The 15,364-nt window shown below is 43.1% G+C and overlaps 3 protein-coding genes across 5 annotated transcripts in view; 2 read left to right on the forward strand and 1 right to left on the reverse strand.

Moving 5' to 3' along the window:
- Positions 1 to 2,876: 2,876 nt before the first annotated feature.
- Positions 2,877 to 6,278, forward strand: LOC131885433 (solute carrier family 2, facilitated glucose transporter member 10-like). 3 transcript variants are annotated; one of them, XM_059233480.1, is made up of 4 exons: positions 2,877 to 4,881; positions 5,306 to 5,438; positions 5,511 to 5,631; positions 5,837 to 6,278. In XM_059233480.1, the coding sequence occupies exons 1-3, from the start codon at positions 3,342 to 3,344 to the stop codon at positions 5,602 to 5,604; spliced, it is 1,767 nt and encodes a 588-aa protein (XP_059089463.1). In that variant the 5' UTR covers positions 2,877 to 3,341; the 3' UTR covers positions 5,605 to 5,631; positions 5,837 to 6,278. The 3 variants fall into 3 exon arrangements, with proteins under 3 accessions (XP_059089463.1, XP_059089464.1, XP_059089462.1); XM_059233481.1 differs by having other exon boundaries at positions 2,878 to 4,881; positions 5,511 to 5,590; XM_059233479.1 differs by lacking the exon at positions 5,511 to 5,631 and having other exon boundaries at positions 2,892 to 4,881.
- A 4,123-nt stretch (positions 6,279 to 10,401) lies between these two features.
- Positions 10,402 to 12,230, forward strand: LOC131885434 (uncharacterized). The gene is made up of 3 exons (XM_059233482.1): positions 10,402 to 10,714; positions 10,796 to 11,175; positions 11,246 to 12,230. Exons 1-3 carry the CDS (start codon positions 10,508 to 10,510, stop codon positions 12,135 to 12,137), a joined length of 1,479 nt encoding a protein of 492 aa, XP_059089465.1. The 5' UTR covers positions 10,402 to 10,507; the 3' UTR covers positions 12,138 to 12,230.
- Positions 12,231 to 12,235: 5 nt separating this feature from the next.
- The window catches only part of LOC131885429 (cholinesterase-like), a 6,495-nt gene continuing 3,366 nt past the window's right edge, over positions 12,236 to 15,364 (reverse strand). Inside the window, exons 2-4 of the mRNA XM_059233467.1 lie at positions 13,813 to 13,970; positions 13,565 to 13,744; positions 12,236 to 13,495 (exon numbers count right to left, since the gene is read on the reverse strand). Of these exons, the coding sequence (XP_059089450.1) occupies positions 12,406 to 13,495; positions 13,565 to 13,744; positions 13,813 to 13,970 (1,428 nt within the window). The 3' untranslated portion in view covers positions 12,236 to 12,405. The remainder of the gene's footprint in view (positions 13,496 to 13,564; positions 13,745 to 13,812; positions 13,971 to 15,364) is intronic.

The following is a 15,364-nucleotide window of genomic DNA, read 5'->3' on the forward strand; positions in this document are numbered from 1 at the left end:
TCTTTTCTTATAACTTCAAACCGATATGATTTCCTACAAGCCTTTCAATTTGATTTTGTAATTCTTCCAACTCACGTTATCGTGTTGCAGCTTGGCCTCTGTAACATTATTGACTATCTATGTCATGTCTTCGTTAATTTGCCCAGGTCCTGGTGAAAACAAGCTTTTGCTTACCCAGAACCTGAGGAATTACATGCTCATGAAATTTTTGATGTATCAAGATGCTAACGCAATGATAAAATTCCGACATTATTTAATTATGATCAAAGTGTTCCTGAAATAAATCTATCTATCTATAAGGAAATTCGTTTTGGCTGAAAAGTATTTCTTAAGCCTGTTAATGAGTAACACTGCGGCAGAATATTAAATCCCAATGCTACATGAACCATTCCTTTCATGCAAAAAAGAATTGATTGGAACTCTAATTTAATCCCTTGACCAAGAACTATTAAGCCTCAAAACCACATGTGACTGGTGTGACCCCACAAAAGTTGATGGTGACGTCATCTTCCTTTCCTGCATCAATATCCCACTAAAACTAGAGCTGCTATATCCGTGGCTTATCCACTTTACCACTTGTCCGCTTGACCCTTTCCTAGAACCAATTAGATTCTGTGTGTTGACCAAAATTCTCAACTCAGATTGGTCGAAACATAAGGCAAAGCGGTCAAGCGGTCAAGGGAATAAGCCGCAAAAATATCTGCTTAGGTGTCAGAGGAGAAACAGTTGAATACCCTAATAAATAAAAAAAAGGTGTCTTATGTCAAACATTACAAGCCACCAATCTTAATTTGATGCAAATAAAAGCAAAAAACACAATGAACAAGCCAAAAGACGCACCTGTGTGTCAAGTATTTTGTTAAAAAAATGAGGCAGTAAAGAGGTCATCAAGGACTATCAGCAACGTTGAGGTCATAGCCTTTTTTAACGACAATTTGGGCATTTTAAGAGTTTTGTGCATTTTCACAGCGTATTTTCACATTCTATCCATGCTTTTTGCATTTTTCCAAACTTAAAAAAAAATTCGTCCAAAGACCACGTCTTTTTAAACGTCTAATAATTGCAAAAAAAAATAGTGGCTAGTACTGGGGATTACATTCCTTGAAGCGGTTAGAAAAGCCCGTGAAAAACCAAACCAAAAAAAAAACTATGCTCAAGGCAAAATCCAGGGTCAGTAGTAGCTACAGTGCCAATATCAAACATGGTCGCCAACCCGGCTGAAGATCGGGGCCCACTGGTGCCCGTCAGTACTATTTGACCCTGTGGTTTGACCGGCCACTCATCAACCAGGAAGAGCAAATGTACCAAAAAGAGCCAGATGAGACAACTCTGACTGGGCTGGGGTGGCGATATAAAAGTTTCCAGCCTGAGACCGCTTTTAATGGCCGGGTGGCAGGCGTAACCCATCGAGATCATGGCTCTATGAGCTAGGAACTAACCAGTGCTGCCAGATGAAATGGATCCATTATCACCCAACTTTTGCCAAAAATTACCAGTTTTATCACCAATTTTTGGGGCTTCAACGAAAAATAACCAAGTATTAAAATGTAAACACCACATGAGCTTTGTTGTTATTTATAGGGCCGGCAAAAACTTGCAGATATATATGGCCTTTTTTGACAAAAAAAAAATGCAAAAAAATTGACGAGATTTACACAAAATATTGCAAATAAACTTTCCAAAACATAGGCACCAACACGTTCTGGAGGTTGTAAGGGCTGCTTTTGACTTCCCTATCAAGCAACACGTAGATGAAAAGGAAAATTATATCATGATATCTTCCAGCATTGGGAATTGAACGTGTTATCCCTTGCGAGCAGATTTTGCCTTGTCCATGATACCCCCTAGAATGATGCGTATTTTGCACATCTTAATATCTTGTCAAAAAGATAAATAACAGTTCATTAACTAAGACACAATAGTGTCAGAGCGTAGAAATGTATTGCAAAGCAATTTTGTTGAGAAAAGTAAGTTTTTAAGTTTCAAAAATGTAATGGTGATTCAATTTTTCCAAAACTAACCATTCACCTCATGACCATTTACCCAAAAATCATGAGAACATGTCAAGATGTGCCTGATTTTTAAAGGAGGAAGTTCATTACCCAAACAAAACTAAAAATTGATATAGAGTATCTTAAAAAATGGCAAAGATAAAAGAGCTATTTCAGATTGATGGAAAATATCAGCAGGTGTTTTGTAATATGTTTGCAATCTATTTCATACCTGTGGGTACTTTTTTCAAAAATATTTCCTATCTTAGCCAACCATAGCCAACCATAGCCAACCAAAGGTGGATTTTTCGGACTTTTTGGATTTTTCAAATTCACCAGATTTCGAGGTTCTTTTTGCCGTAAATCACCAATCACCAGGCGCAAAATTTTGTCCCAAAATTGCTTGTAAAATCACCAGTTTGGTGATAAATCACCACATCTGGTAGCACTGGAACTAACCCAGCCCATGGTGTAGCTCGAAGGGTGGGCTCCTTGAAATCAAACCATAGAGGAAGCAACTACTAGAGAGTGCTATGAGAGCTAGCCAAGCGGACTAGTTTTCAGTAGTGATGGGATCAAATAATTTTCAAAATCAAGGTTGCCGAAAAACACGGAAAGTGAAGCACCAACAGATTAAATCCTCACGTAAAATGTTAAGTCTGAGTAAAAAGCAACCCTGGTTTGACGCAAGGAAAATCCAACATTCCCCTGGTCATGCCATATGGCATTGAAAATGTAGATTGGCAGCCCTAGTTACGGTTATTAATTGATTTGGCCCATCAGTAGTGTTCAGAGCGGATGAATGTCAGCTGACCGGCTGCTAGGGCATAGTTTCTGATTGTAGAGGCGCTGCCTTCCATCAGCTAGAGTTGCCCTATCCACTACTGGTTACCGACTCAGCTGTAGTAAACAAACCACAACAAACTCGATTTTTACTCTTCTATGGTACTTCTTCCATGATCAGATAAACGTCAACTGTCACTGGAAAACCGAACTTCAAGCCTGAAACTCAAGCCATCCAACACTTTTCTAGCCCTCTCAACTGTCCTGCTGGCCCCTGTTCTATCGTAAATGGCTGTCCAAAGTCAAGTTATCCGTGATTGATCCATTCATCCATTGATCCCTTACTCAGTGACGTGGGTCCATCCCTTTAATACTATGGAAACACTCGATTCAAAAAGGTGCCTGGGTCAGCACGGATGAATCTACCCACGACCTCGAGTCACCGAACTCGACCCTAAGGCCAGGCCCCGACTCAATGTCGAGCGGCCCACCATAGCTGGGACTTTGTGCCCGACCACGCCCCTTATCTGTGGTTTGAGTGGCCCCACGGGAGTCCATCGCTGAAGCATGGCCGTGGGCCAGGAGGATCGCGAAAACCTGTTGGGTGGCGCTCAATGCCTGGAATTGGAGCCCACCTTAGCGGCCCATAATGTAGGTGATACGGCCATGTTGGCCGATGGCGATGATGACTTGGATCTGCCGCAGCCGAGTCGAACCAGCCCGGGGTCGAGTCGCGATGCGCCCGCCATCGTCTACGTGGCAGCTACCACGGCCGCTTTGGGCGGGTTGTTGTTCGGTTATGATATCGGGGTCATCTCCGGAGCTAAAGGACCCATGCGTCGAGAATTAGACTTGACTTGCTCTCAGCTCGAGGCCGTGGTGGCCTTTCTGCCTTTGGGCGCGTGTTTGGCTTCGCTGGTCGGCGGCAACGCCATCGATCATTATGGTCGCAAATTCACCATCATCTTCAACGCCTTCCTGTTTACGGCGGGCTCCCTGACCGTGACCTTGAGCTCGCATTTGGGCGTCATTTTGTTCGGTCGCTTCATGCTGGGCTTTGCCGTGTCCTTGTCGGCCATCGCCGAATGTATTTACATTTCTGAGATTGTGCGGCCCGAGAAACGCGGGATGTTTGTGTCCCTCAACGAGTTAACCATCACCGTGGGCATTCTGATGGCCTATCTCGTCAACTACATGTTCGCCGCCACCCCCCACGGCTGGCGGCTCATGTTCCTATTGAGCGCTTTTGTCGCCGTGGCCCAGGGCATTTTGATGTTCTTCATGCCGAAAACGCCGCACTTCTTGATGCTCTGCCAACGTGAAAAGCGCGCCGAGGCTGCCATTCGGCGCTTAGAGCTGAGCCATAACGTGCGTCAAACCATGACTGATATCCGATTGGGCATCCAAGAAGCCAGTTCGAATAGTTTCTACTCGGTGTTGTGCCAGAATAAAGATAATATGGCTAGTCGCCTTTTGATCGGCTTCGGCTTGGTGTTTTTCCAGCAATTCACCGGACAGCCCAACATTATCTATTACGCCAACGACGTGTTTTACCAAGTGGGCTTCTGCGATGAGTGGAGCTCCACTTTGGCCTCCGTGGGTTTGGGTCTCATGAAAGTGGTTTCCACCATCGTGTCCCTCACATTGGTGGATCGGATCGGCCGACGCAAAGCACTCATGGGAGGCATCTCCATGATGATGATCAGTGTCTTGGGCTTATCCATTCACGGGTTCTACACCGACTCTCAGTCGTCCATTCATATTGAGACTTGTTCGGATTACGGGCGGAATGCCACTAACCAAGCACACTTATTCCTTCCCCGAAATGAGTCTGCCCAAGAATTTTCCGTCCAATTCGAGGATTCTGTGCGATTTGCCAACCAAGCTTGTCGCCATTCAGTCGACGATTCCGTGTTCTTCCGCTATGCGGCCTTTGGAGCCTTGGTTCTCTTCGTATGTGCCTACTCGTTCAGTTTCGGCCCCATCACTTGGGTGCTTTTGAGCGAGATATTTCCTCCAGCGGTTAAAGGTCGAGCCATGGCCTTTGCGACCTCATTGAATTGGCTGGGCAACTTCGTGGTGTCGGGTACATTTCTGCAAGCTGTCCGTAAGTAACAGTGGAACGAAAGAACCAAAATGTATTGCCATCATTTTTTGATAGAAATGTTTTCGGGATCATATGTTTCTTCACTTTTGAAACAAGCTTTACTTACCTTTCATATGTATTCGTGTTTAAGCTTTGACTATACTTTTCAATGGCTTTTGAATCACCGAAGAAAGTTTTTGTTACTACTGTTTATAGTGAATAAGAATGACCTTCTTCCGAATGAGCCTTTGAAAAGGAAGAACTTGTTTAAGCAATTACTGTCACATGTTTCCACTGAAAGTAAAGCTCTTTACCTTTATCTTATTGTATGCATATCTGTTAACACGGCCAAGTGTAAAAACTGGCTGTTTACTGTGATGCTCCAGCGGTTACTTTTTACTTTGAAAATAACACATTATAGTCAATGTTCTTCTTCTTCTTCCAGAAATTCTGTCCCTGGGAGGGGTTTACTTCGTTTACTTTATTCTTTGTGGATGTTCCATTGCCTTTGTATATTTTCTAGTCCCAGAAACTAAGAATCGAACCCTCGAAGAAATCTCGAAAGAGCTTCGATTAAAGTAAGTTCATACTACAGGATGAATGAAATGCTAACGTTTAACAAAATCGATGTTGCTTGGACCCCTTTTCAGTAGCTTTTTGTCCTTTATTCTGAACAAATGGGAAAGGTTCCGGAAGCGCTGCCATGGCGACCAAAGCGAGATGAAGCAATGTAAAATCCCGTGATATGATCAAGATAATTTGGCAAACAATGTAAACTTGACACTTGAAATTGGGGCTTTTGTTTGATAAAGAAGTGTTTTACTTTGATTTGTATTGGATTAAGACCTGAGTGCAATTGGGGTGTGTTCATAAAACATGTAATTAATGTTTCAGCGCTTAATGCATCCAGAGGTGGACTTGTCGCGCACTCTTAGGTTTTGCCCTATCTAAAGATACTTGTTGAATTTCTTTTCAGAAACGCCGAGAAACTTTTCAAGGAACGGCTTTCCTCTTGCCAACGTCGACCACGCCGCCAAACGTCTCGATCTGACGAATATAGCCCGGTTCATTTTAGCATATAAATAGGCCATTTTTATCGGACTCACCCATGGGTTCAATTCACGCCCCGCGTACAGCAAATTTTCTTTTCAAGTACAAAGCATCATAATCTCCTTGGTTTTGAAAACACAAAGAGCTAATTCGTTTGTAACTCTAAATCTTTGACCGTTGCTAGCCATTGAAATGCATGAAATCTTCAATCCGTCCCTCATTCCAGATCCACCTCACACGTGTAACTTTTGCATTATCTTCTGTGATACTATTTCCCGTGCTATTCTAGTTACTTTATGTCTCCATGACAAGATCATTGTAGTTTTGCCTTTGCCTTGGTCCAATATATCTACACCTTCAAGTTTGAACTAACTGGTTGATTTGTTCCTTGAATCATAAGTGGTGTTACACAAATGTCCAAATTTCAACCTCAAGATGGTAGCTAGTAGGAACTTAAAACCCGCTTTATGACGTGACATTTCCTCTGGCAGAAGTGTGAGAACGGAAACAGGCATCGATAAAGTGCTGGATTTTGTGGTCAGATTGCCTCCTTACCCTTTCCTTGATCTTTGTGATGTTGCCAAGGATCAACTTGATTGGAGGCCTGCCTCCACCAATTTGGACTTGGTCTTGTCGTCATTGGTCTTGAGGACCTTAAGACCTTCTGGACATTCGTGAAGAGGTTACCAATGGGCGGGGGTCACTGTTTTCAGGCCCGTTCATGCTCTTGATCCTTTTTGCTGGGCCTCGACGTGTAACAAAAAATGACCAAAATGGTTAAAATTAGACTAGCCCTCTAGTTAAAATGCTTGTGACGTGCTCAAATTTTGTCCATACACAGACCTATGGTTGATTTAATTTAAAAGCTAAATTCTTCATCCGCACGTCAGATAAACTTGTTTTTCTGTAGGATTGATCTTGGGGTCATTGGAGGGTGGTGGGGTAGCAGATTTTTTTCTTCTTGTCTTAGATTTGTACAAAGATTTAAGAAAATAGATCAATTTTTAAGTCTCATACCGATAGTATCAATCGGCATTTCAATCAGATACGTGTCACTCTCTGTATTTGAAATTCAAATAATACTTCAAGGGGCAGCGTAGGTTCGAATCCCGCCATGCGTGATTGAGGCGGCACGACGGAGGCTTACGATGGTATCTAACTGGTTATTCGAAATCAAATGTGGGTTTATTGGACAAGCAGAAGAAATGTAAAGCGAAGGAGTAAGGAGGCAGACATATTTGTAACAGGGTCTTATAGTAAAGCCTCTATATTTTTGTATCGGCTGAACCATATATCTCACCCTAAATTTGTCTTTGATACGATCAAAAAATCTGACAAATGAATAAACCTGGCCAAATTTGAGTCTTAAAAGTAGTCTAAGGAACCCAGGAGAAGAAATAGAAAATATGTAGTACTGACTACATAAGATTCCATTCTTCTGCCTCGTCCCAATCAGCTACTCTAGTTTTTAACGATTGGAATTTGTACCGTGTAGAAGAACGGGACCCCGTCTTGAAACACCTCCACAACTTGCACCGATCTGCAATGAAGGCCGTCCTGAGGATCCCGACCATGAAGCACCCCGCTGACCAAGACCTGTAACTCAAATCAGGCCAAATCTCAGTTAAACAGATCGCGGCGATATCCCTCGCAGGCCTTGCGTCGTAGTGTTTACATGACTGGGAAAATCACCCTCTCACTTGTACGAGAGTGCAGCCACATCTCGGAATCAGATCAACAAGGTAGGGCTCAACACGCAAGTTTCCCCATCAACCAGTTGGTCAATCTCTCGTTGCTCGAATGGTGGAAGCTTATGAGGACCTCCCCTCAACCATCCGCGATGAGCCCAAGAAGACACTCAGAAAACCCGCCATCAAGAAGAAAATCAATTCAAGGTTTGCCGAAACCAAATTACAAGAACTGTTTTCCCTAATATAGTCACATTTAATACCTCATAACTCTAGTAATAATTCTAAACTCTTTTCTATACTTGTATTTTCTACGTTACAATTTTACACAACATTGACATATCAAACCACAAATGCCCAAACAGGTCGATTTAGAGAATTTTATTATTCTGCGTCCTTTCGAAATAAATTGCAGTTATAAAAGTGACTTGGGTATGATTGATAAGATCTGAATTCTTATTTCATAAATATGTTATGAAAGAGGACTCAACAGCAGGCCGATTTTGCAGGAAACCCGTTCCCATTTCATATTTCTAGTAGTCCATGGACTTGGGGTCCAACAATTCCGCAGGAAAACTATTCTTATACCGTGGGGGTGTTTTCTTCTATATTATCTGTTTATTGGCGTATAGCCCCCTTACGCTGCACGAAATAAGTTTTACGTTCTGCACTTCAGAGGGCGCTTTGTCATTCAGCCAAGTAGAGTGCCGATTGGGCCAATTCCTTGTTATTGAATTATAATGCGTTTGTGTTGTTTTTGACCAATTCTATCAAAATCTTATTTTCAATTAGTGCCTCGGGTCACATAATATCCGAAAAAGAAATATTGTTCAAGGCAAAGCAAGAGCAGTTTATGTAGCAATCTATCGTGCCTCTTCCCGTTTTCTTTGGGCGGTGTGACGTTGCAAATAAGGGCCCTTATTGGCAACGTTTTGACCAGATTTGCACTTTATCAGGTGTCGGAAGTTGTATAATATACCAAGTGCCCGTGGTTGCAAACTTTACTTAAGCCCCTCTATCATTTATGTAAGTCAAAAAGCGCAGCCTCATGCGCAATCACCATTCACGGAAAAAATATAAGCGTCCGACTCATCAGTGTGGGCATTCACTGAATTCCCTTGAAATCCAGGAGGTCCCTTTGTTCCGCACCTAAACTGTGCATGTGTGCGAGTGTACCAATGGCCAGCCACTCTGACGGTTTCACCTCCTACCTCTTCTGTGTTCTGGTTTCAGTACGAGAACCTCATCCTAACATTCTCGCGGCTGGAATGGCTGGCCGAATCCATTATACGTTGATGCTTTGAAGCCATTGTGTACGTTGAGTTATTTGAGTACGAACGTCCGAATTCGGACGGGGAATGAACTCGTATTTTTTTGAACGGGATGCAAGGCTAGGCTTTGTTTTGATAGGGATCCAACTGTCCTTGATGTGATTTGTTGGAAAACGTTGGGGAAGATGTGGATCATATGCAATGAACGACGGATTTTCTTTTCTGGTTTGTTAAATGAGCTCAAACTTTAAGCTTCCCACAATGAGACTAGCCATTCCGCATGTTCCTAGAATGATAGTGCTAGATGAATATGTGTCCAAAAAAAGCGCCGAAATCAGATTATTGCAAAGACTTGGAAAGGTACGAAACTCGTACGAGGTGAAAGTCATTGGCCCTCAGCCAGCCACTTTACCCTCTAGAGTACGCTACCAAAACGCTTTTGTATAAGCTTTTTGTATGCGAGAATAGCCAGGGTTCAGATTTGTGCTCCGTCCATAGGTTTTCATGTTGATGAATTGTTTGCCCGCGCTAGAGATTATGTTAAAAAAACAACAAGTTTATGTTCAATAGTAATCTGAAAGCTGTTTTGGAATTTCGTGAGGATTTTAACAAGTTTCAATAAAGTTTCATTTGTTAATCTGGATGAACTGATTTTCACCGGATCAAACCAGCGCCGCATTGAGTACACTGACCTGTATCAAAGAGGTAGAAAATGCACAGGTACAATTTCGCCAAGGTATGGATTAGGCCAAACCTGCCTGACTTTTCCAGATGAAACGATATAAGTGCGGCCATTAAAGTTGGTTTGTGGTTGATCGACCTGAAATCCAAATTTTGGTCCATGCACTTTTCTTCGTCGCCTTAAGCATTCCAATACAGTTACACTTGTTTGTCAAACGGCAATTTCAATTGCCACCACAAAAATGCCAGTCGAAGCTCTCGAACTTCTGGTTCATTAAAAGGGGTCGTCTCTCAAACGTTTGCTGGACTCTCAAAACATGGCTTTGCTCCGAAAAGGTTACTTTGTTGTTACAAAGGAGGTGTCGCTGAAAAACATCTTGGGGGTTTCTATGTGCTAGAACGAAGAGAGACATATACCCTTGATGCGCTTGGCACCTGACAAGCCCCCGTTGAAATCTCTGGAAGTTTCTTTTTTCAGCTCCAGGTATTGGAAGGGGGGGGGAGGTCTAGATAGGTTGGTGAGTGCAGTCGAAAGAAAATACATGTAGCCGATTGTCGGGTCTAGATTCTCTCTTGGTACCGTATCTAACCTGGTACTGTCCATCGTCGGTGAGCTAGCTCCATCCGTACCTTCTTTATTCCCACACGTGAACAATAACAAAATGGTTCGCATAACGACAAGAGAGACACCTCCAGAGAAGCAGAGTGAGGGAGTGAGGAAAAGAGAGAGAAAGAAAGAGAGAGGGAGAGAGAGAGAGAGAGATTTGGATTGGACAGAGAAGGTCGGCAGAAGACTCGAGAGTCGCCGTTGGCCCTTCCCAGTGCTGATCGAGAATGCCGGCACTATAAATACCCGAGACACTCTACCATCAGACATCAGTTTGAAAAACCAAAAGAACAAGCCACTCGAAAAATAACAAATACACATCACATCAGTAGTACTTGGAGCGTTCCATTATGAAAGTTTTCCTGGTAATAGCCATTGCATTGGCCGTGGCTCAAGCCCGACCTCAAGAAGACACTGTCAAAGGGACGGAGGGTCCCACCCAAAATGTAGAAGATACAGAAGATGCTGACCCAGTCCAGGGTGCAGTTGAAAGCCGATTTGCTTATGCCGATGAGAAATACGAGCATATCAAATATGAGACAGTCGAGACCAAAGACGTAAGTAACACACCAAACCTTGTTCCATTCATAACTTTCTATAACATAGAAAAGATGAATGCATTTTTGCTTGTCCTATAGGGTTTTGAGAAGCGCAAGTACCCCGAATCCAAGTGGATCTGCACTGAGTTCACTCCCAAAAACACCGAGGACGTCTTCGCCAATTGGCAAGAGAAGTACGGCTCTGGCTTCGAAGTCATGGCCTCCGAGGACATCCTCAATGACGAGACCTATCAGGCATTCAAAAAGCTGTGCCGATACGGTTATGGTGTCAACTCTGACTATCTAGAGCTCAACAAGACCTACCCCTACTTCACCAAGTTCACGACTCAAGAAAATGAACCACCCGTGGTTGAGGTGTGCTCATACGCCGGAGCCAAGTACAACAATGCCAGACTTCCCGAACCTCAAGATGAGGCCGTTTACATTAGGAAGCAACCTGAGATGGTCTTCTATGTCAGGTAAAGAAGACTGAACCCCATTGAAATTGTGCTTGCATTCTTTAATCTATTCGACAATTTGGGGTTTCAGCCAATTCAGTGGTTTCGTCTTTTCCGAGGCTGATGTCACAGAGCCCCAGGAAGAGCTGACCAAGGCCCTTGAAGCCGCCGCAGTTGAGGATTTCGACAAAAATGTCGTCTATGTGGCCGAATTCAACGGTCCCTTCACCGCTGGTGACAAGCGACAGAACGAGGTGTGGGTCCCTGTTGAAGGCCAAAAGTATGAGGTCTCATCCTCCAACAACGAAGAGCTCCCGTACGAGGTTCTGGTCGAGAACGAGGAATACGAGCTCCGCAAGTACAAACCCGCCAAATATGTTTGCAACAAGATTGAGAACTACAACGTCAGCGATGACCCGTTCAAGGGATGGCAAGAGAAATTCGACGATGCTTTCCAGGCCAGGTCCAACATTATGAGAGAGATTAAGCAGAGCTACAAGAAGTCTGGAAGCCGCACCGACGAGAAGTGCTATTACCGAATGTTCAAGTCCCTCTATCAATACATCATCGGATTCAATGCCGAATTCATGGAGATCGATATGACCAGCCCTGTGGTGACCAAGCGAACCATCAAGGAGGCTGGCAAGACTGAGGACATTGAGATGTGTTTCTACGGCGGCTCCAGATTTGATGACCGCAACATGCCCGCACCCAAGAAGAGCGAGCTTTACCTCAAGGAAGCTGAGGAGCAATACGTTTATGTCACTCGATTCGGTGGTTACGCCTTGTCCTTCGATGACTGGGATTCTCATCACCAAGAACTCCGAAAGGCTCTCGGAGACAAGAAATTCATTCAGGACCAATATTTCACGGTTGGATATGACTCTCCCTACAAGGTTGAGGATCGCAGAAACGAAGTTTGGGTTGAGGTGGCCAAGGGCGATCTTGACATTGAATTAGACGGTGAAAACCAAGTGGCTTAGAGTAGAAATTCGAAATACCTGATTATTCCATGGTGCTTAAATATTATTGACGAATGGAATACAAACATCCACATGATACATTTAAACACTTAACTGGATATCATTTCACACGTTGATGTTTTTTATTCGAAAAAAAGCTGACGAATTTGTTAACAAAAGAAATAATTTGTAGCACATACAGTACGTACATGTCACACCCGGATATGATGGGGACATGGGACAAAACTTCTGGCTTGATGCTTACGTTCAAATCTCTTCGTATCGACCTCTAATTCACGGGGGCATAGTTGGGGTAGTAAAAAGGGTTTCCCCTCCCTTCTCCATTCAATCGAATTATGGAAGCCTCTCCTGTTCGCCTAGTCAACATGGATCTCGTGTATGTAGCAGGATTGAAGGGATCATAGACTTTGGTATGACTACTTGACTCGGTACTTGTCGGCTTTTGTACCCCTAGAGGGCGACTCCTACTGGGGACCACACTTTGTTGGTTCCGGGGATATGGAGCTTTGGTGGTGGAAGGGGAGTTATAGGTACCTCTTGCAATGTAGATTGGAGAGTTCCCCGGCTCCTCCGGACGGAACAAGGTCCAATCTTCTGAGTTCACCGAAGGCATTCGATTCATAACGCTCAGTGAGTAGGATATTTTTTGAGCTTCAGGGTTGCTTTCTTGTCTAACTGAAACAGGGTAATGATCACTATCGTGGCCAACCAAGTCATCGTCCGTGATAACGTCCTCCGAGGTCACCAATTTGAACGAAGGATCAGCCGCACTGAGGACCGAGGTTTTGCTCAGGACATTAATTGGAGGGAGTAAGTCCTCCGATTCTTCAAAAACGGGTTTCTCCATGAAAGACATTTGGGGAATCGTTGATCTCCTTGTGGTGGCAATTGTGGAGGTGTCTATTCGAATGGTCGGCTTGGTATTTTTTGCCGTCGTTGATGGTATTGTTGTTGTTGATGCTGTTGTTGTCGTCGATGTTGCAGACAAAGTAGAGGCTGTTAATTCGGTTGTCGAGGTCAAAGAATTTGGGGTGGTTGTCGATCGGCGAATTGCGGCGGGTCTCTTTTGGACCTTTGGTTCGAGGTTTTCTCGACTTTCTGGTTGGGCAGTGGTTTTGATGCGCAATGGTTTGAACTTTTGTTTCTCAAAATTTCGAATCTTTTCTCTCTTGTGGCACTCATCGTCATGATGCTGTTCCAATACTGGAACCAGATCGTTCCAAAATGAACAGAACTCTTCATTTTTATTGGAGGTAACCACATTATTGCCTGAATTTTGGATATGAAGAACATGCCTTGTATCTAATCGATATAATGGCCAACCAATCACCCTGCCCTTTTCAAGTCCTGATGGATGCCTACAAATAGAAGAATACGTTTTGACTCGTCTAATCTTGATAACAATTGATAATCTTCCTACGATTTACCCAGTATTGATAAATTTTGTCCATGATTGAATTAGAAACTTGCTCAGAAAAACGTCCTTGACCGAGAATTGTAGAGGTTCTAATAGAGGCCGCCCAAGAACATAATCCATCTCATCACCGTGCTTAACTCCAGTCCATTTCGGCCACTGATCTTGCGGCGATCTCACGGAAAATAAGTATCTGTAAGACAACTCAAATTTAATATTTTGCCATTTTCCAGCTTTGCGTTGATGGATTTGAGATGTTACCGAAAAATCTTAAACCGATCGGCCATGAGTGTGACGGTTTCATCGAGCGGGCAATCGTACTGATGATCGGCCACCATCTTGGTGAGTAATTGGAAGCGGCTGTGATCGCTTTGGTCGTCGGTCCAATTGGTATATTGGAACTTGATGGCTTTTTGGACCTGAAACAACCCGATCAATGAAAAATTTGAGGTTCGAAGCTCTGTTGAGGATGCGAAGTGAATGGAGCATGGAGTAATTACCGACCACTCTTTGAACAAAAGGATCGCGGCAACGTGGAAGTGATGGAAGTAATAGAATGTTAATCGTGGATGTGTGATTCCAACCATGTACTCAAAACCTTGGCATGACAAATTGCCTGATAGATACCTGCTATAAAAATCAACAACTGTGATTGACTAACTTGGCCAATACTTGTAGGCTCGTGCATGGATTAGATGTGAGCAATGTTGCCACCAGCAATATTTGTTTATTATCATGATTTCAATTTTTCTCATTGCAATTGAAATTATTACTTTAATCTAAAAGGAAGCGAGAGAGTGCATTGAGCTTTTTTTTTTTAAATCAGACTCACTCCAGGTTGGTACAATCATGTCGATCAATTTTGAGTTCGAACGAACGCCTGCGCCAAAAGTGATGCTCCCTCAAAGCTCGTACTATAACTCTACACGGAACGCTGGTCATATCAGAAAGCTGAACCAACCAATAAAACTCCAAAAGCTAAAAATAGTATCATTTGAACAAACAAAGGAGCAAAGAGCCCATTTGTCTCGTGTTTTGTTCTGTTCCTTTGGTTTGGATTTCCAATTTGTTTTAGTTTTCAAACATTTTCCAAACTTTCTAAGTCATTCTCTTTGTTATGTTTGTCCAGATGCCTGTTTTTTTAAAAGATTCGCCTCAGATGCAGTAAGGATTGCTAGTGAGCTGACCAGTATGACTTCATAACAACCATAAACTCAATATGTCCATGAGCTCTCTTTTCCATTCTTCCACAATAGGCCACTCAACCTTGCTAAAAATCATTGAGATGTAACCAATTTCCTTTCCCAATCTCCAGACCAGTTTCTGGTGAACACAAGCTTTTTTTATGTAAAACCTGGGGAGTACAGTGTGTTCAGATATTTGAGCTCCTTCTCTTTTGGTCGCCCTAAAACCGGCGACAAAGGTCTACCTTTTCTCTACTTTGTCACACCAAGTTCAAAACAATTTTTGACCCAACTGATTACATTTTGATGTATTTATTCTTGAGCTTGAGCCGAAATCTGCCGCCACCCTTTTAATTTTTTTGTTTCTTAGGGAGTTATACTCATATGATTTCGAATAGACACATGCTTGGAGAGTTGATAGGCCTTATCGCTTTTCTCTAAAAAGAATTAACGTTCAAATCCGGCTTCAAAAGACCAGTCGTCTTGGCAATGACATAGAAACTCATTTTGCATACCGAGCATAGACATCGCACAAGCTACAAAAAAGACGGCCCACGTACTGAATATTCTCGCATCAACATGCGAACCTGATCATAAAGCTATTGGTTGATCTAGATTGGTACGAGGTG

Source organism: Tigriopus californicus, chromosome 8 (genome assembly GCF_007210705.1).
Source record: "Tigriopus californicus strain San Diego chromosome 8, Tcal_SD_v2.1, whole genome shotgun sequence".
Lineage (NCBI taxonomy): Eukaryota > Metazoa > Arthropoda > Copepoda > Harpacticoida > Harpacticidae > Tigriopus > Tigriopus californicus.